General features: G+C 37.3%; 1 protein-coding gene across 1 annotated transcript; it reads right to left on the minus strand.

Annotated features, from left to right (window-relative positions):
• Positions 1-1681: 1681 nt before the first annotated feature.
• Positions 1682-14373, minus strand: LOC143389082 (TATA box-binding protein-associated factor RNA polymerase I subunit A-like). Its single transcript, XM_076842391.1, has 7 exons — positions 13702-14373; positions 11849-11983; positions 10100-10260; positions 6330-6394; positions 5474-5597; positions 3652-3806; positions 1682-1895 (listed from the first exon to the last, which is right to left on the minus strand). Exons 1-7 carry the CDS (start codon positions 14371-14373, stop codon positions 1783-1785), a joined length of 1425 nt encoding a protein of 474 aa, XP_076698506.1. The 3' UTR covers positions 1682-1782.
• Between the last annotated feature and the right edge of the window lie 7528 nt (positions 14374-21901).

The raw sequence follows: 21901 nt of genomic DNA on the forward strand, positions 1-21901 counted from the left end.
CTTGCGCTAACACCTACTAGCTGTGACCTTGGCAAAGTTACTGGCATCTCCAAGGGCTCCATTCACCTCCTTGGTAAAATAAGAATAACTCATAGAAATGTAGTGGTGTTATGAAGAAATGTAAAGTCCATAGTGCTTCATAAATTCTGGCCATTGTTATTATTCACGGAACTGGCTTTACCTTCAGTGGACCTAAATAATTTCCACAAGTGTTGACTCATACTGCTTTTATCAAAAAATCAGATATGAACATGCTAAAAAAATTCTAGGAAAGCTTTGTGTGAAAACCAAGAACTATATCTACTCACCTCACATTCTGAACCTCCATTCTGTAGCCATTTTACAGCTTTTGATAAAGGTTTCAGGGAGTAGATAGATGCTCTGGCTATCTTGGCCTTTGTTTTGAGATTTTGAACACATTATCTGGGAATTTCATTCCTCTAGTGGTAGTCTTTCATATACAGAACTCCTTCACAACCCAATCACCCACTCCCAGCAGTAAAGTTAGACCTAATTATGTGGTGGCTTTAGCTTGATTTGTTCTGGCTCTTTTGGAATACCTACTTGTTTTGAGTGTACCTTGTAAGGCTGGATATTTATTGATAGAAGTGTTTTTATCAAGTACAAAATAATACTGAACTATAAATTGACAAAGCATAATTTATCCCCCAATTTTCTTGCAGATGCTTTGAGTGAGATAAAGTACAGATAGAAAAGAACAGAAAATGTTTTTAACTTGAGAATTAAGTAACCTTCGTAAAAAAGTACAATGGGAAAAATGTGTGGCTTGTCATCTAAATATTAGGCTTATTGTAAAGTTAGTGAGCTTTCATGGAACTCAGTTACTGGTTATCTGAACACAAAATGCATAAAAGGCAGACATTTATGAAGCACTTCCTTGAACACCTGAACAACTATAACAAAATGCTATCAGGCCCAGCTTGTGTTCTCAAAAAATTGCCCCTGGGCTTAACTGTGTGATGCTGGGTTACTATTTCACTGGTAAGGAGTCTTCCACCAGGCAAATGCTTACTGCTACATTCTAGTTTCCAAGAAAGGAGAGAGGACACCTGTGTTCTAAAACATCTAAGACTGATGTGCTAGGCAATAACAAAACCTAACAGCCTTTTTAAATTATGCAAGTGGCAGTTGAAACAGCCAATTCCCACTACCTCTTTGATCCAAATTACTCCTTCATGGTAGAAGGTTCTTTTTCTATCTGGCAGAAAAATTCTCAATCCTAAATTTCCATGTCTTAATACAAAAAAAAAAAAAGAGTCACTTCCTAAAATCCATCTCTCTTTCCAAAATTCAACAGAATTCATCACTAATATTTTTCTTCATCGTGGTAAATCTAACATGGGTAAATTTAGAGTCTAAAAAAACAAAAATTCATTTTGCACCACTAGTTGTATTTTATTACATAACAGCAAGAGGCAAGTTATCTGCAAAAAATAACTGCTACAGAGCTATATTCTCTAATTAAACATTTATTTTTTCACTTGGAGAATCATTCCATAAAAAACATTATTATTATTTTATTTTACATTATTATTTTACATTACAAAAAAATATGTGTGTGTATATATATTTACATGGAACAAAGGCAGCGGCATTATTTTTCTAGTTATAACTTACAGTAAAAGAAAATACAAAAATACTTTCTATAGTCATAAATACTTTCTATAGTCATACTTTCTTAAACTATCAAATAAATACATTTAGTAACAATCTACTGCTACTACAGTGTGGCTACAACTGTGAAATAAATAAAATTTAATATCAGACTCCTGAATTTACAATACTGTATTTTTTCACTGATTTCTTCATCCGCTTAATTTTCTTCTTTAACACATGATGATCTTGTTTTAAAATATACCGAAAATATCTACAACCTAAAAAATAAAATGAGCAAAAAATTTTAATTCTTATCATCCAAATTTTTAAAGTACATGTGTATAGTTTGAAATTTTTGCTTCAACTCTATATATACCAGTATGGCCCACACATATTCTAAGAGCTGCCACCAATAAAATGTATTACTTCACAAAGATGTTTTTGATCCATTATAATTAAGGCATATATTTTAGCTTTTTTCCTTCTCTTTCCCCAAACCCTATAGTGATATACACATCATTATGTATATTTGTACATTAAAGGAATATTCTCCAAGATCAAATTAGTACTACTTCCCTCTCAACTTTAGCTTCTAAGTCAGCAAAAGAGGCATTATCACAGTCAGAAAAAGGTAAACAAACTACAAAATACACCTCCTTTGTAAATCCACTAGAGATCTTAACTAGCAAAGCAACCAAATAGCTGAATTTCAACCAGAAAAGGTCCCTCCACAGAGCAAGGGGCCCATCTTGTTTCTCATACAGAATGGGGAGAAAGCTAACATACCCCATTCTAAGCACAAAGCAAAAGCAGACCACAACCAGAATTTGAGTACTGTGGTATAATGTTGATAACCAGAACAAGAGGGGGAAAAAAGCTCAGCTTTCGAATAGATTCACTCTCTCCACACTAACACCCAGACAGGAGAGATGTGCCCATTTTCAGGCATAACAACACCTGATATTCCTGGACAACTTCAGAATTCATAAAGCCCTTTGATGTGATGTTCGCTTGATATTTCACAAAGGACAATCCCAGTGTCCAAATCCCTTTGGACAATCCCAAAGGTTAATTGCTTGACCCAAGTCACATGACGAGTAGACAATGAGAAAGTTAGTCCAGGTCTTTGGACTCCAAATTCATAAAGTAGAAGAAGATAACAAGTGAACTGAAGAATCTCTTTAGGACACCTTAAACTCGCAAGCAAAATATATCTTACTAGTTGTCATCATACACATCATTTCTGTACATTTTGTAGCAGTTTCATTTCAGTACTGGCTAACTTTAATATTTCAGTGGTACAAAGCCGGTACGAGTTTTATTGGCCAAAATATTCCATAAAAAAACAATCAATTTCTCATTCATTTTAAGAGGACTATTTAGCAAATTAATGGGAGGCATTCTTAAGGAGAATTTTTCTCCTTACAGGAACATTTAAGTGTATATAATACAGATCTATTAAAGAACAATGAGGTATGAAAGAACATTCTTGATTAGTTGACAGTTTCAGTAAACCTATGCAACAAGGCCAAACAGTCAGTGATTGTGAAACAGTCTTGCATAGTGCATCTTAATGCCCCCAACAACACCCAAGTCAGAGCATGAGAAATAATCACAATCAACAACATGAAAGCACTGTTTCTAACCCTAGAGGATTCCTTATAAGCACATTACCAGTTCCCAACTCATGATCCACTCTTTATTTTTGTTGTTGTTGTTTAGGGGGGTACTGTTGATTGAATGCAGGAATACTCAACCACTGAGCCACATACTCATCACTCATCCCTATTTTTGTATTTTATTTAGAGACAAGGCCTCACTGAGTTGCTTAGTGTCTCGCTTTTGCCGAGGAGGGCTTTGAACTTGCAATCCTCCTGTCTCAGCCTCCAAAGCCACTGGGACTACAGGCATGCACGCCCAGCTCAACAATTATTTCTTGAGCATCCAGAATCCTTATGGACCACATTAGATAAGTTTTACAATCAAAGAATGGTCATATTCAAAAGATAAAATTAAAAGAAATAAAAAATGTACCTTTTCCTAACAGTATTCCAGCTACAAAAGCTTTCTCACAGGTCAAATCTGTATCTTCCTTCCAATCAGTTTTTGCCCAAAAGTAGCTGAAGTGAAAGGTTGGCCACCAGTTTTTCCTGGAATTCCATTCTTCTTGAACCCATGCAAGACGATTCCTAAAAACAAAAATGTCAAAAAGGAAGGTCAGTGATGGGGACAAATCTGTACATTAGAATTTGATTTTAGCTATAGGAAGCTATTTCCAGACTAACATCAGCAATAACATAAAATCAAATACTTTTTAATTCTCTTTGATCTCCACATTCTAATGTCCTCTTAACTAAATAGCCAGTTCATTACAGTAAAGCGATGCAGTGATTCTGAAGTAAAAATTCTTTAAATTTCAGATATTCCATTTACTTTTGATCTTGAGCAGGTTGCTTAACCTCTCTGATTCTCAATTTCCTTGAGAATAAAAATGATACATATTTCATGGCATTGTTATTAGGACTAAACTAGTCCAGAAGCAGGTTTCACATAAAGCTCCTTTTACACTATCTGGTACACAGCAAATGTTCAATAAATGCTATCATAATTATTTAAAAGTTACTTTAAAACCTTAAATTATATGCTACCAAAATTTAATTAAAATGAAATTATTATAAAATACATAAATACATGGATCTCACAACTGAAGAGCAATGCTAAATATTCATCAATAATTTGAGGATATACTTATTTAGCACCTGTATGTCTCCTGTGGCAAACCTTCTGGAAATTTAAAAAGCAAACATTATGTTTCTTGGCTTTCAAAAGCCCCATAGTAGCTGGGTGTGGTGACACACCCCTATAATCCCAGAGGCTCAGAGGCTGAGGCAGGAGGATAGCAATAAGCAACTGGATGAGAGATTTTGTCTCTAAATAATATACAGAATAGGACTGAGGATATGGTTCAGTGGTCAAGTGCCCCCTGAGTTCAATCCCTGGCAAACCCCTCCCCTGCAAAAAAAAAGGCCATATGGTTACCAGGGGTTTAAACAGTCCTTTATATTTGAAAGGATTTTACGTTGAGTGTACCATCTGAATGCTTGCCTATCCTCCACAAAAATTCATGTTAAAACCTAATCACGGGCTGGGGTTGGGCTCAGAGGTAGAGTGTTTGCCTAGCATGCGTGGGGCACTGGGTTCGATCCTTAGCACCACATAAAAATAAAGATATTGTGTACACCTATAACTAAAAAAATAATAAATATAAAAAAACCTAATCACCACTGAAAATAATTAGGACATGAGGAGATGAATCGTGACCTAAATTAGTGATCTTTTAAGAGAAGCCCCAGGCAATTGCCTTGCTCCCTTCCACCATAGAAGGAACCCTCTATGAACTGAGAATCTTGTTCTTTATCAGACAATGAATCTGCTGGTACCTTCACTTTGGACTTCCTAGCCTCCAGAACTTGTGAAAATAAATTTGTTATATAAAAGCCACCCAAATTATGATATTTTGTTACAGAAACCCAAATAGACTAAGATATACATTTTTTCTCCCGAGATCAGTTTAAGTCTGAAACAAGTTTCCACTTAACCTGGGTACCTTATACAACTAAAATTAATATATAAACAATTTTGTGATATCCTTTATTCTGCCAAAAAATAGGTAAAGTTTTACATATCCAGCTCACAATGGACTTACAAGATGTAGTATTTGATAGTACACAGTATCTGGAGAGAATTGTTGTATGTTAAGTTTGTGACTTTGCATTTTCTAGCTTCTGACACTCAGAAGAAAAGAGCTGAAGAAATCCAAAAGTACAAGCAAATAAATGCTGTGTTTATTACTCACTCCATTAAGAGCTGTCTCAGATATCTAGCCAAATATTTCCATGCAGTTTTGTTCTTAGTGCATCCAGCAAAATCCAGGACTCCAAACAATACTTTCAACCCCAATTTATGGAGTTCTTCTTTTTCTGCAACATTCATAACAGTTCAGGTTTAAATAAGGTATTGATTGAAGAAGTGCATAAAGCTAAAAAGGTATGTACAGCTGATGAAAACGAATTATGTAAGCCTTCTAGTTTGGTTAATGATTTAAAACAATTCATTATGCTCATATTCCTGAAATAAATCAGAAGAACGCTCAATAATATCAAACATGCTAATGAGGTCCAAGTGTTCAGTTTGATCCCTATATTGATTATATGCACTAACTCAGATACTATGGAGAACATGAGTTAAAGTCCCTGCCCTATTTTCCCATCTTTGGAACATTCTCTTCCCTTAGGTAAAAAAACGATGCAATCTTTGCACTGATTTATTTGGATTAGTGGACTGATTTTCATTTAAGAAGCATGTTATTTTCCTATACTGAAGTCCAGGAGGCATTAAACCAAAGTGAAATTACATAACTTGAAGGCAATTTTCTTTTTCCAATTGGGAACTGATGTTCTATAACAGGAGTAGTCAAACTTCTGTAAAGGGTCAGATAATAAATATTCTAGCTATACTAGTCTCTATTACAACCACTAGTTCTGCCATTATAGTGCAAAAGCAGCTATAGAAAATACATAAATAAATAAGTTCTAATGGAACTTGATTTATAAATACAGGCATGAGGTCAATTTGGCCACTGGGACATAGTTGGTTAATTCCTTGACTATAGCTTATCTGTACAAAGAGGCATAAAACAAAAACTTGTTTACCTGATTTTCTAAGTAACATATGGAATTCTAACATCAGTCTATGGGAGGGTACAATCTGATACAAATTCGGGAAAAAAAATAATCTTGTAATTTATACAAAGACATTTCTCAAATTTCAGCTTATGTTCAAATAAAGCTCTCATTGGTTAATATACTCTCAGTAAGTTATTCAAGGATTTAAAAGATATTTTGCTTTGATCCAATTTTAACTTGGGTATAAAAAGTATTCTCTGTAAAGAATTTTTTAAAATAAAAATCCTGCTAACATGATAGACAAGATTATCAGAAGAAACAGATGGGGAGAATTCTTAATTTGCATCTTATACATAGCTACAATATTTACCACACTTAAAATAATTTATTTTCAGAAGCAAGGACTGGGGGTGGAGGGGGGGAGAAATCACACAGAAAATACCAATCAGAAGAGATCACAGATTACAAAGTTTTATATACACATTACATATAAGATATTGTGAAATGCTTTTATATAATACATAAAACAAAAATTCAAAAAGGGGCAACAATTTTGGAGACTGGATTTAGGAACACAGTACCCTAAAGTTATTTGGGTAAACAATTTAACAATTTTTTAAAAGTATTTATTTTTTGTTTTAGGTGGATACAATATCTTTTTTTATGTGTTGCTGAGGATTGAACCCAGTGCCTCACACATGCTAGGCAAGCACTCTATCACTTGAGCCACAACCCCAGCCCACAATTTAACAATTCTTCTACACAACAGGAACAAATTTACAGGTTTTCCTCTCTGAAAACAAGGACTATTTTTATGAATATACAAAACCCCAAAATTTTAAATTATTTCTCATTTCAATACACATAATACTAAACAAATTCACTGTCTACTTTCCAAAGTACTTTGAACTTAAAATGAAATAATTCCCAACAAAACAAAAAATAGTTTGTTAACTTCTCTTAATAATTTGTAAAAATTCAATCAACCAGTTTCAATAATAAAGATCAACATACCCGTATCAGAGAATATTATTAAAACTTGGTTCCTACCAAAATTACATTGTATATGGCTCAAGTCACTTAGTTTTAACTTTTTAATTGAAATGTATGTACTAGAAAGGTATAAGTCCTATGACACTGAATAAATCATCACAAAATTTAACACACCCAGGTGACCAGTACCCAGATCAAATAAAAGACCATCAGAATTATAAAATTTCTCCATCAGAAAGATTCCTAGGAAAACTGGGAATGGAACCACCATTTGACCCAGCTATATCCCACTCTGGTTTATACCCTGCCTTTTCCAAGACTCCGATTACAGTATACTATAGAGACACAGTCACATCAATGTTTATAGTAGCACAATTCACAATTAGCTACATTGTGGAACCAAGCTAAATGCCCTTCAGTAGATGAATGGATAAAGAAAATGTGGTATACACACACACACACACACAAAATGGAATATCACTCAGCATTAAGAGAGAATAAAATCATGGCATTTTCAGGTAAATGGATGGAGTTGGAGAACATCATGCTAAGTGAAGTAAGCCAATCTCAAAAAAACAAATGCCAAATGTTTTCTTTGATATGAGGATGTTGATCCACAATAGGGAGAGGTGGTGGGAGCATGGGAGGAATGGAGGGACTTTAGATAGGGCAAGGGGAGGGGAAGGGAAGGGAGGGAGTATGGGGGTAAGAAACACAGAGGAATAAGATGGACATCATTACCCTAAGTATATGTATGAAGACACAAATGGTGTGACTCTACTTTGTGTACAACCAGAGACATGAAAATCCTGCTTTTTATGTGTAATATGAATTAAAATTCATTCTTCTGTCATATATAACAAAATAAATAAATATATATTTTTTAAAAATTTCTCCATCAACTTTAGAAAATTCTTAGCCATTTACTGTTCAAATACATATATATTTTTATTATTATTTGTTTTTGTCCCATTTTCTGCCTCCTCCAAAACTTCAATTAAAGGTAACAGACGTTTTCACCAAGTCCCCAATACAATCTTTTTTTTTTAATTTTTATTTTTTTTAGTATTTTTAGTTTTAGGTTGGCACAATGTCTTTATTTTATATTTATGTGGTGCTGAGGATTGAACCCAGTGCCTCGTATATGCTAGGCAAGTGCTCTACCACAGAGCCACAAACCCAGCCCCCAGTACAATCTTTTTTGCACTCTCCACCCTTTTTTGCTCTGTCCTTTAGGCTGCTTTTTCTACACATTACACTAACCCTCTCTTTTGTCATACCCAATCTGCTATTAAACCCAACAATTTGAGCTCTTAGATCCCAATACTGTACTTCTCAAAAGGAAAACAGCATTTCTCCCTAAGTCTATCTTGTCTTAAGAATAAATGTTCACCCTATTGATTTCCTAATCGACTTTTAAAGGAAGACTAACAGATAAGAATTTCTGTTAGTCATCTGTATAGGCTGAAAAGAACCTTTCTTCTTTCTTCTCTAAAACAGCAGATTAAAAACTGACCACTAAATATATAAAGGACTACTATAGGAGATGGGGGTGCAGTTTACAGCACCCGTAGTATATCTGAGGCCCTGTGCTTAATCCTGACACACAAATTTCTACAATTCAATACACCAAAACCAAACAATCCAATTCAAAAAAGGGCAAAGGACTTGAATACTTGGAATAGACATCTCTACAAAGATGATAAATGGCCATAAAAAGATGTCCTAGCATCACAAGCCATTATTATGAGACACCACACTACTGGAATACAATACTACTAGAATAGCTACTATCAAAATGAAAAAAAAGTTAAGAGTTGGCAACAATGTAGAAAAACCGAAAACCTCATGCATTGTTGGTAGAAATGTAAAACAGACATAACTAAAATGACTACAACCCCCCCAAAATATAGAATATCAAACAATATCGAATGTTGGACAGGATGTAGAGAAGCTGAACTCTGAAACATAGATGGTGGGAATGTTAATGGTACAATCAATCACTTCAAAAAACAGCTGATGGTTTCTTAAGAAGTTAAATATCTATTTTCCTTACTCAGCAATTACACAGCTACCCAAGAAAAACAAAAATATGTGTGCACTCACAGAAATACATGAATGTTCTTAGCAACATTATTCATAACAGTCAAAAATCCAAATGTTCATCAAAAATTTAATGTATAAAAATGAAGTATTACTCAGCATTAATAAATTGCTAAAACAACATCATGGCAAAAACTCAACAACATGCTGAGTAAGAGAAGCCAGACACCCCCCACAAACAAAAAAAAAAGTATAAAACTAAGATTACATTCATATGAAAATCCAGAAAAGATAAAATTAATCCATGATTTCAAAAAGCAGACCAGTGACTGCCTGAAGGCAGGAATATGTGGGTAATGGATTGTGAAATAAAGAACTTTTGGGAGTGACAGCAATGCTTTATATTATATTATTATGAAAGTAACATGGATATTTGTTAAGACATATCCAAGCATATGCTTGCAATAAGTACACTTACTATATATAAGTTAAATTTCAATTGTTGATTTAAAAAAAAAATGCAGAATTCTCCAACCAGAGTGGCAAAGGGTTTCTAAAACACAGATCCTCTCTCCTTAGTAGAAGTAGAGTGTCTTCCTAGAGCCTGCAGAGGGAGCAACTTTCTCTGTATACCTCAGCATACTATTCATACAATGTCATTTTCTATGAGTGCTATAATATAAAAAGTTAGAAAATAATAACCCCGAAATGTCTGAACATAAACCTCCAAAACTATTCAAATAGTGAAATAAAAAATCTATACCTTAAGCACACTTAACAGTTTCGCTCTTGGTGCCTTTTCCTTCTTTAGAAAATTGTATAAGTATACATGGGCATTCGGATTTGATGGGAACTTTTCATCATAAGCATAATTAGTAAGTATCTTTCGGGCTTCATCTTGATCACCATAGAATTCCAACATCTATATAAAATAAGTTATAATATCTTAGCTGAATTTTATAAGATACAAAAGATAATACACAACTTCATTGCTGAGTACAAAATTGACAAATAGTACCACAGAAGGAACATGCTTCCACTAGCATATATGTTACATCATCTATGAAAAAAAATCACCTTAAAATAGAGGACTATAAAGTTCATTTTTCCTTGTGCTATTTTGTTACTGAAAAAAAAGTAGTAATTTCAACATAAGAACTATTCCTATAAGAAATTCATGTCCTCAAAGCAAGAATATATATAATTTGGGGGTGGGAGGACAGGGATCGAACTCAGGGGAACTCGACCACTGAGACACATCCCCATCCCTATTTTGTATTTTATTTAGAGACAGGGTCTCACCTGTCTCTGCTTCACACCTCGCTTTTGCTGAGGCTGCTTTGAACTTGTGATCCTCCTGCCTCAGCCTCCCCAGCTGCTGGAATTACAGGAGTGTAATCCCACCTCACCCAGCTTCATAGCAAAAATATTAATGACTAAAATATGATGCTTACTAACCTCAGTGCCCCATTTATAACTTCAGTCACAAAAGAGTGCATAACAATTATAGCTTCTTCCATTTTGTTTCCATCTTTTCATGTTCAGCACTTTAAGTACTCAAATTTTCAAAGAATGATTTATTTTGAAAATTTATTCCTATTGTTCAGTATCAAAGCCCTCTGACAAATGACTTTTTTAAAAAATAAATTTTTTAAAAAATATTTTACACAATACCATTATTTTATATATTTACTATTTTTTAAATGTGGTGCTAAGGATCGAACCCAGTACCTCACACATGCTGAGCAAGCACTCTACCATGGAGCTATAACCACTGCCCACAAATGGCCTTTTTACAATGACTTTGAGATGATAGAGAATCTTCATAAACTTTCTGAAAGCCATTATTATTCATCTCATATATTGTGACCTAGATTCAGATTTTTTTGTTCACTTCTTTTTATATCCCACCAAATCATAAAAGATCTTTCAGCTTTTAAGCTCAACAAGAATAATACAGAACAGACACTTATAATTATATTGTTATTTACTTTGTAGATATTTGGCTATCTTTCAGGCTTCATCTTGATCACCATTTGGTGATCAGTCATTTGGTGAGGCCCAGACAGTTTATCCATTAATGAAAAAAAAGTAACATCAACAGCTTATTAATAAACAAAATGCCAGGTGCAGTGATGCACACCAGCAATCCCAGCAGCTTGGGAGGCTGAGGCAGGACAGAGTTCAAAGCCAGCCTCAGCAAAAGCGAGGTGTTAGCAATTCAGTGAGACCCTGTCTCTAAATACAAAAAAGAACTGGGGATGTGGCTCAGTGGTTGAGTGTCCCTGAGTTCAATCCCTGGTACCTGCCACCACCTCCTCCCCACAAAAAACCCAAATTATTTAGACCAAGAAAGAAATATGCCATACTCTTTTTCTATTTATTTAGTTAGATTTACATTTTTTTCCATTAAATTTCCTCCTGATCAATTAAGATAATTAGGCATGCAATCTCTGCATAGGCTTAAGACAAAAATAAAACCAATACAATTTTATGAAAAGTCTACTTACCTCTACATAACTCTTCACAAAAGGGTCCCAAACTCCAGGAGTTTTAATCAATCCACAAATATTTACAGATGTCTTCCAGCTGTCACTGAGCATACTTTGGGTTGCTGAACTGTATGCATAATCATTTTCATCTGCCTGAAGATAAAAAATTTTTTAAAGTCATTTGGTGAAGGCCCAGAGTTCAATCCCCAGCATCACAAAAAAAAAAGAGAGAGAGAAAAGTCGTTTAGTATTGAGAACTTCTGTTAAGACAATAGTAAACTGAGCTATTGTTAAAAGAATAATACATCATGCTCAAGTGGGATCTATTCTAGGAATGCAAGGTTGGATTAACAACTGAAAATCTATTAATGTAAATAAAGATCTACTGATCTAAACCAAATCAGTAGACCAAAGAACAAAAACCACATGATCATATTGTGACCATCAACAATCTAGGAACTTTCCACAATCTGATTAAACAGTATCTATGAAAAACCTACAGCAAACATGAAATTTAATAGTGAAAGATTGGATGCTTTTTTCCCTAAAATCAAGAACAAGATAAGAATGTCCCCCATCACTATGTCTATTCATTATACTGGAGGTTTTAGCTAGGGCTTACAGCAAATTATAGAAAAGACATCTAGACTGAAAAGGAAAACTATATTTTCTGTCTAGAAAATTCTAAAATTCCATTAAAAATTTATTAGAATTAATAAATGAATTCATCAATGTTGCCAGGTACAAGATAAATACAATAAATGAATTTACAATGAAGAAGCAAACAATAAAATTAGGAAAACAATGCCATTTGTAAAGGCATCAAAAACTAAAAATAAAAGGTGTACGTTTTAAAAAAGAGATGAAAAGTTCCATCTGAAAAGTAATATTGTTGAAACAAATTTCAAAAGACCCAAATAAATATAAAGACACCTCAGATACATAGGTTGGAAGACTACTATTGTTAAACTAGTCTACGGAGTCCTATAATTTCTATCAAAAGTGCAGGTAATCTTTTTGTATAAATGGACAAGCTAACTATAATTTATATGAAAATCCCAGGGACTGAGAATAGAATAAAAATTTTTTAAAAAGAACAAAGTTGGAAGATTCATACCATGACTTTACAAATTCATTACAAAGCTACAGTAAGCAAGACAGTATGATATAGGTGTAAGGACGAAAATACATAGATCAATGACAGAAAACTGAGTGTACAGGAACAACACCTTCATGTTTATGGTATCTGATTTTCAAGAAGGGTACCGAGACAATTCAGTAAGAAAATACTTGTTTTCAACAACTATGTTGGCACAACTGGACATTCACATGCATAATAATTTAGTTAGATTGTTTCCTAACTCATGTCACACACAAGAATTAACTCAAAATAGATTAAAGACCTAAATGCTAGAGTTAAAATTATAAAACTCTTGTAAGTGAAAATCTCTGTGTCCTTGAAGTGGGCAATGGTTTCTTGGATATGCCAACAAAACCACAAGCAACAAAAGCAAAAACACATAACTGGACTTCAAAAAAAAAATTGTGTTTCAAAGGACATCAGCAAGAAAGTAAAAAGGCAACCTACAGAATAGGAGAAAATATCTCCTATTAAGAGATTTCTATTAAGTCTATCTATTAAGAGACTTCTGTCTAGAATATATAAAGAACTCATGACCCAATAACTAAAAATTAATGGTTTAATCAAAGTATATGCAAAAGATATAAATATAAATTTCTCCAAAGGCATACAAATGGCTCACAGGCACATGAAAAGAGCTCAACATAATTAGTCCCTATAGAAATGCAAATCAAAACCACAGATACTATGGACTTTAGTACCCTTCCATTGATAATGGTGGTAATTTAACATAGTGCAGCGAATTTTCAAGAAACGGGTACTGCAGGTCGGCATGTTTTCGGTTGGTGCCCAGCATCTGAGGCTGTGCGGAGCGTAGGTGGCGCTCCTCCAGCCCCAGGGCCGCACCTGGCGAGGCCTCACACCAGGGAGGGGCCGGCAGGCCGAGCAGCCCCTGAGCGTGTAGGCAATGGTACTCTTGCACTACCCAGGGTGCTACCTCCAAGCACCACGGATGTGAGCCGAGGGGCAACACGGGAAACTGCAGGACCCGCCCACCCAGGAGAGGGCCAGGCCTCGCTGTCACGTTCCTGGCAGGAAGACGTCCCCGGCCCCCCCCCCCCCCGCGGGGGGCTCCAGGCACACAAAGGGGAATGTTCGCCTCCTGTCCTGGTGTAAACGGGCTGTCTACCCGCAGTACCCGTGGCCCTCCAGCTCCTGACCTTCTGAACCAAAAGCGCTGGGTCAGAGCCCCACGTGGGGAGGCCACGGGCCAGACAGAGACGCGCGCTGCCCAGCACTCAGGAGCCTCGGGCACCTTCCAAGGCGGGTGCCAGACCCCTAAGCGACCCGGCGGCACCGCGGTCATGCACGGCATCTTGGGAGGGCCCCCGCCCAGACGCCATCGCGGCCCCACCAGCCACAGCTGAAGCGGGCGCTCGGCGTCCGGCAGCGCTTTCGTCATGTTGCCGAGCACCTCCGGAGAACATGAAAACAATGTGGGTCCCCTGAGCACGGCAGCTCCGTCGGAAAGCGAAAAGGAAGGCCTACTTATTTTCCAGCGGCTCCTGGTCCTGGCGAATCTGCCACTACCCTAGCTGGAAGTGCGGCCCCCCCTGCCGGAAGTCGAGCTTCCTCCATTTTGTGGCCCGCCATGGCGGCCATGTTAAGGTTGCGGCCAGGATGCAGCGCCTTTGACTGAGGGGGTAAGCCAGGCAAGCCATCGGGGACATCGCGCGGAGCAGCACCCGCGGGGAAGCCGGGGACGCTGTCATGTACCGCGCGGGCGGAGGCGCGCCAAGCCCGAGAGGAATGGCAGCGCGAAGGAGGAGGCCTGGCCGGTGGCGCCCGGGGCGGGGACAGTCGAGCGGAGCTGCTGGTGTTCGGCTATGCCTGCAAGCCGTTCCGGACGACAAGCGGGCCCTGGCCCAGGAGCAGGGACAGCACCTCATCCCTGGATGGGGGACCACAAGCTCCTGATCGACAGGTCGGTCGCACCCCCCACCCGCCGCCCCTGCCGCCCTCCCCTCCCCCGCCGCGGGTCCGCCTGGCATGGGGGGCGGGATCGCATCGCCAGCCCCAGGGCTCCGGCTGCAGCCGGCTTCACGCCCATCGCTGAAGGGATCGTCTCTGCGCGCTGCGCTGTGCGCCCCGGGCGGCCGCCGGCCACGACGCGGGGTGGAGCGGTGGGGTCGGCGGCACTCGGCGCCGTGTGGCGGCCACCGGGAGCGCGCTTTTGTTCTCTGCGAAGCCGCCCTCGGACCCCGGGAGTTAGCCTGCAGCCGCCCAGCCCGGCAGGACCCGGGCGCCTTGAGCCCTCCCAGGCAGTGGGCGAGGCCCCGCGCGGCCGACACCCTGCCTCAGCGGCGTCCCTGGGGCTGGGCCGCTGCGGGTTCTCTTCCAGTGTCACCGCCTGAGCCGGCGGAGGGCCGGCTGGCGGCAGAGTGTGTGGTTGGAAAGGGCGACATACGTGCTGTAGGGTGTTTGATCCCCGCTCACTTCCCTCCCTCTCCCCGGGGTGCTGGGATGTCCCTGCCGCTCGGGCAACACTACTTGTGGGGCCCGGACTGAAAGGCTAACTGTGGAATAGTCTCTCCGAGTGAAGGAAGCCGTCCTTTGAGACGATTAGAACTGGATTCTGCAAAGCCCTGGAACCTGACTGTAGGGATGACCTCTGAGCTGCCCAGAATGGACACAGTAATGACCAAATAGGCCTTTTTCCGTCCCTGACATTTCCATTTGGAGGTAGAGCTAGGAAACAAGGACTCCGAGAAGGGAGGGTTGCAGATCAGATTGGCTCTGGATCTAATGCTCCACGCTCTGCTCAGACGTGCTGTGCCTTTGAACTGCCATTTCTATGGAAAGATGTTGCCTGAGCTCTCGGGCTTGCTTTCCAAAGTGTGACTTGTAATGTGCATTATTAAAGTTCGGTGAGCGCTGGTGTCTCAGCTTTTCATTCAGTTTACATGTCATTCTGTACATGATTTGACTTAGATCTCTCAAGACTGGCAAACACTACACATGTAAATGTGTAATATTTTTAAATAATAATTTGCATTTGTAAGTTAAGGAGGTTTACATTAAAATAAATCTAATTTTAAATTTTAATAAAATGCAAAAATAAATAAATAAATAAAATAGTGCAGCTATTTTGGAAAACAATCTAGTGCTCCTTCCAAAGGTTAAACATAGTTATATAATCCAGAAATCTCACTCTTAGGAACATATTCAAGAAAAATAAATCTGAACATAAATATTCACAGCAATATTATTCAAAAAGTAGAAACCACCCAAATGTCGATCAATTGATAAACATGGAATGGTTAAATGTGGTATCTCTATACAATGGCATGTTATTCAACAACAAAAAGGAATGAAATACAGTTACTTGCAACCTTAAAATCATTATGCTAAGTGAGCATATATTGTATAGATGGTTCCACTTGCATGAGATTCCCAGAATACATAAATCTCTAAAGACAGAGAGTAGATTAGTGGTTGCCTAGAAGCTTATGAAGAAATGGAGAGTTCAGGGTTTCTTTCTGGGGTGATGAAAATGTTCCAAATTTAATGGTGGTGATGATTACTGGGCAACTTTATGAATATATTAAAAACTATATGCTTTAAGTGGGTATATATATGTGGCATATAAACTATTTTCTCAATTTTCAATAAAGCTATTATTTTCTTAAAAAATATATGAGACCACTATACCCAATAAACTAGCAGATATAAAAAAAAATTCTGAAATTAACAAATGTTAAGGAACATACTGACAAAAGAAAACCCTAATCAGATTACCAGTGGAATATAAATTGGTACTACTTTGGAAAGAGTTTAGCATATTATATATTGCCATGGTTTTTGTTGCCCAAAGACACACTATGATTACTGGCTTGGGCCTCAGTGTGGTGCTATGGGAGATGAAAACAGTGGGGGATGGAGCTCTTCCAAATGGATTTCAGGAATGTTTTTTCTAGTTCTGGAAAAATGACACTTATTATTATTATTATCATTATTATTATTTTAAATATATATATGACAACAGAATGCATTACAATTCATATTAAATATATAGAGCACAGTTTTTCATATCTCTGGTTGTATACAAAGTATGTTCACACCAATTTGTGGGTATTTTGATGGGAATTGCATCAAATCTGTATGTTGCTCATAAGACCAATTTCAAACATATACAATCATATTAGTAGTGATTTTAGTGTCCAAAAAGAGATCTACTAAACAATAATTACTGGGCTGGTTTGGTGACTTGTAGTCCTAACTACTCAGAAGGCCAAGCCAGGAGGATTGCTTGACTCCAGGAGTTGGAGATCAGGTTAGGCAACATAGCAAGACCCCCATCTTAAAAATAATAATAATTACTGATGTCAAAACACATCTCAATCATTATGATAGTCACTAACTCTTCAGTGTTTTCCTTGAAACTCTAATATACAATTAGTGAATGTCAATTTAGGACTAATTGTGCTGTTTTATAGAGGAGAAAGTTGATTATAATGGTAAATGAAATCAGCTATCATGAACTGATTTGTGTTTATTTAATTACAATTATCATGCTGATGACTCTACATATTAAGTCTCTACCTATAGTCCCCTAGGTGCTAATTTTAAAAACATGAGTTTTCATTATAAATAAGAAAATAAACCCCTCCATATGCATTTCAATAATTCAAATTGTATCATAATTTGACTATTAACACAAAGGAAAATCAATGCAACTAATTCAGATTTAAATTTAAGATTACACAGTGCAAAGGAGGGAATAGTCTTGGAAAGGGAAGTAGAAAAATGTAAGATCCCTCTTAGATGTCAGAAAAAATAAATTCAAAAATGTGAATTTTTTTTAAAGGTAGTGTTAACTTGAAGTGGAAAACAAAAAGCAAAAAAACTTTGAAGCAAAGTCAGTTGTGTTTACAAGGGCCTTTGGGTTTCTTTGATATTTTAGTGCTTCTGGTTTTTAAAATGTTGATTTGTGGAGGATTGAGGGGATTGAATCTAGGTGCTTAACCACTGATCCACATCACCAGCCCTTTTTTACATTTTTTATTTTGAGATAGGGAATCCATAATTACTAAAGGCCTTGCTAAATTGCTGAGGGTGACTTTGAACTCAAGATCCTCCTGCCTCAGCCTCCAGAGCCACTGGGATTACAGTGTGCATCATGAAGCCCGGCCTTAAATGTTGATTTTATAATCCTTTCTTTTTAGCTGATAAGAGAAATTACAAAATACAGAATACTTGAAAACTACAAAATATAGGATACTTACAACTAAAGGTGCTTTGTTAAATGATCAGAGTTTAACTTAAGTTTCAAGCAGTGACTCTCAAACTGGAAGAGTGATACTATCTTATCAAGAGAAGTTTAGAAATGCCTGGGGGCATTTTGTTGTTGTTTCACCATGACTGAGGAAACTACTAAGATTTTTTGGCCAGGCCCATAGATAGTATATAACCTTCAGCTAGAAGGAAGAGTCCAAACCAAAGTACCAGTAGAGTTCTATCAAGAAACCCTGGTGCAAAGAAGTAATCTACCAAGGTCTCTTACTTAACTGCAAGGAAAACACAGTTGCAGTTAAGTAAGAGAACAGAGCAGGTGCCGGGTGCAGTGCTGCATGCCTGTAATCCCAGTGGCTCTGGAGGCTGAGGAAGGAGGATCCTGAGTTCAAAGTCAGCCTCAGCAAAAGTAAGGCCCTAAACAATTCAGTGAGACCCTATCTCTAAATAAAATACAAAATAGGGCTGGAGATGTGGCTCAGTGGTCTAGAGCCCTTGAGTTCAATCCCTGTTACCAAAGAAAAATAGACCACCCAGGTTACTTGTTTGTACCAGTAGGTCTACCTAAAACAAAAAGGAATTTTATGCAGTCAAATTGTTTTCTTATCCATTTAAATATAATTCTTTAGTTCTTTATGTTTGTCAAGAAATAAATATATTTAAGATAAAAATGAAAAATAATAAAAGAATGACAAGTGTAGGAACCTAATGATGACTTACACTTTTTGATTACAGACTTGAGATTCATCTGAAATGACAGTGCAATCCCTAGCTATTGCAACAGAAATCTTAACCTCTGAGTGAAAAAAAAAAAAAAAGAGGGATGTTGAGATACCTTCAATCATCTTTTCTCACTTCTGCGTAAGTACCAAGAGAGGTTGGCCAAAAATATTTTAAAACCTAAAACATACTTTTAAACTTGGCTTTTCTTTAAAATAAGTGCAAATATATGATATGGCCTAGTGTTAATTTACAATCCCTACTTTCTTATGCTGCGACTGTCTTTAAATGTGCCCAGTTTGAACTGAGATGTGCCATAAGTCAGATATCAAAGACTTATTATGAAGAGTGTAAAATAACAGTTATATTTTTATTTTGATTACAAGTTAAAAGGATGACATTTTGAATATATTGAATTATGTAAAATGTATTATTAAATGAAGCTCATCTGTCTTACTTTTTAAAATATGACTTCTAGAAAATTTAATTTACATGTAGAGTTAATATTATATTTCTATTGGTGGTTCTAAGGGATCAGTGAGAAATAAGAGAAAGATCATGTTCAGATTCTCTATTTCATCATTTGGGTTTGATGTCATTCACTGATCCTCTTATGTATTCCAAATCATTTCAAATTTCATGTGAATTTGGGTAAGACTGAGCTTTCATACTAATCACAGAGAACTTACATTCCCATATATGTTTGATCAGTGTCCCCCACTGAGTATAGTCTTCATAATAGTGTTTATGATCCTGTTTCTAATTTTATACTGCATGCATCAGTTAAAATGCTGAAGATTCAGGAGGGCTTGCTTTGCTTCAATGTATGCTCTGGTAGACTATATGTTATCCCAAAGAACATATTTTCTCCTCCACTCTCCCTGTCTCCTCCAAGAGGTGCTTGTGATCTTCCAAGCACACTTTGGTAGTATGTTATCAGCCTTACTTTGTTTCAGTGAGAAGAGAACAGTTTCCAGAGTAGGCACTATCTAAAAATGGCTCCTTAGTGATGAAAGCATTTATTGCCAAGACTTTTGCTGCTTTGTCAATTGTCTATATTGGCTGTAACAGCCAGGATTTTGCTGTTTAATTATTTAAACCACATAAATGGGCAATCTTTCATATATTATCTCATTTTCTTCTTAAAAAATGAACTATATACAATTTTAACTTTGACCCATATTTGTATAGATAAAATATCTGAGACTCAGAAAAGTTAATGATTTGCCTATAGTCACACAATTAGACTTCTGACTCTTACTACAATCCTTTTGGCTATATTCCTTATTTCTGCTGTTGTTCTGGTAAGGAAGTAATTTATATTTCTGAAAACTAAATGGATCAAGCCAAACAGTGCGGGGCTGGGGATGTGGCTCAAGTGGTAGCGTGCTCGCCTGGCATGTGTGCGGCCCAGGTTCGATCCTCAGCATCACATACAAACCATGATGTTGTGTCTGCTGAAAACTAAAAAATAAATATTAAAAAAAAGCCAAACAGTGCACTGTGGAAATTGAGATGTATAGGCCATATGTCCCCAATATCTGTTCTGCATTTATTTCAACACACCAAATATTTGACCTCCATGAAAAGAATGCCAAGGTAAATTAGGCAGAACCAGAAACAGGAACTCATATACATGCCATATATTAGTGGCAATTTCAGATGTTTGAGTTTCTTTCTTTGTACAGTTGAAAGTGGAATAATATTTGTCAGGGCTAGACAAACAGTAGATGCTGGCAGAAGACCTTGCCTTGTATATGACTCACTCCCATTAGTACAGTACACTTCGACGTGACTTTTTAATTGTGGGGAATGCCTCAGCCCTACTGGTCATGCCCAGCCTAAACCTCCATCTTCCCTGGATTTAAGGACAAGATACTTGTTTAAATTCCACTTAAGTTATATGATCCCTTTACTTAAAGTCTAATATTTTCTGCATTTTTATTCTATTAAGTCTAAATCCTTATGCTTGATTTTCAAGGAATTTCATAATCTGACCTAAGCACACAAATATGTCATCCTTTATAGAATCCTTTTCTCTTAGCAAAATGAGGTGTCCTTACTGTCCTTTAAACATATTTCTTTCTGCTGAGTCTTTCTTATGCTGTTTAATTCACTTGCCTTTTATTCTCTTTTTAGAATCTGAATCCTATGTACTTATCCAGGTCTAACTCAAATCCCAAGACTCATCTCTTACTTTTAACTCTTTAGTGTTTACAATTTGTACCAAAATACATTTCAGCATTTATTTTGTGGCAGGGTAGGGCCCTTGCCACCCTCCCACTACACTAACTCTTACCAAAGAGGAAACTGGTGTTACCAAGAAAGACCTGTTTATTTTTTAGGAGTTCCCAGTCTCGAGATTATAATGAGGATCTAGAGTCACCTCCACCCTTGTAGATAGATCCAAGATTGGGGTCCTTAGGCACAGGTGTAAAGGTTGATCCATTGCCTAAACCTCTTACACTGGCACAGAAGATGATGTACACACACACACACACACACACACACACACCAAAACTCAGAAAGGAAGGAAGGAAGGAAGGAAGGGAGGGAGGGAGGGAGGGAGGGAGGGAGGGAGGGCAGGGAAAGAAGGAAGGAGACCCTTTCAAATCCATTGAGAAATGATATTGTTCTGGTCAACCTGAGAGAAAATGGATATTTGTTGTCATTTTCTGACTTACCATATTGTGACCAAGCATAGTGCTCTTATTTTTATTAATTTTTTACTAAGACCTTTACTATGATTCACCTGGTTTATAACTTTCTACCTTTAAATATAACTGAATCTGCCGGGAGGTGGTGGCAGAGTCTGTAATCCCAGATATTTAGGAGGCTGAGGCTGGAGGATCGCAAGTTTGAGGTAAACTTGGGGAACTGAGCCAGACTCTGTTTCAAAATAAAAACTAAACTGGGCATGGTGGCACACACCTGTAATCCCAGTGGCTCAGAATGGTGAAACAGGAGAATTGGGAGTT

The sequence above is a fragment of the Callospermophilus lateralis genome, unplaced genomic scaffold, assembly GCF_048772815.1.
Source record: "Callospermophilus lateralis isolate mCalLat2 unplaced genomic scaffold, mCalLat2.hap1 Scaffold_43, whole genome shotgun sequence".
NCBI classification, from domain to species: Eukaryota; Metazoa; Chordata; class Mammalia; order Rodentia; family Sciuridae; genus Callospermophilus; species Callospermophilus lateralis.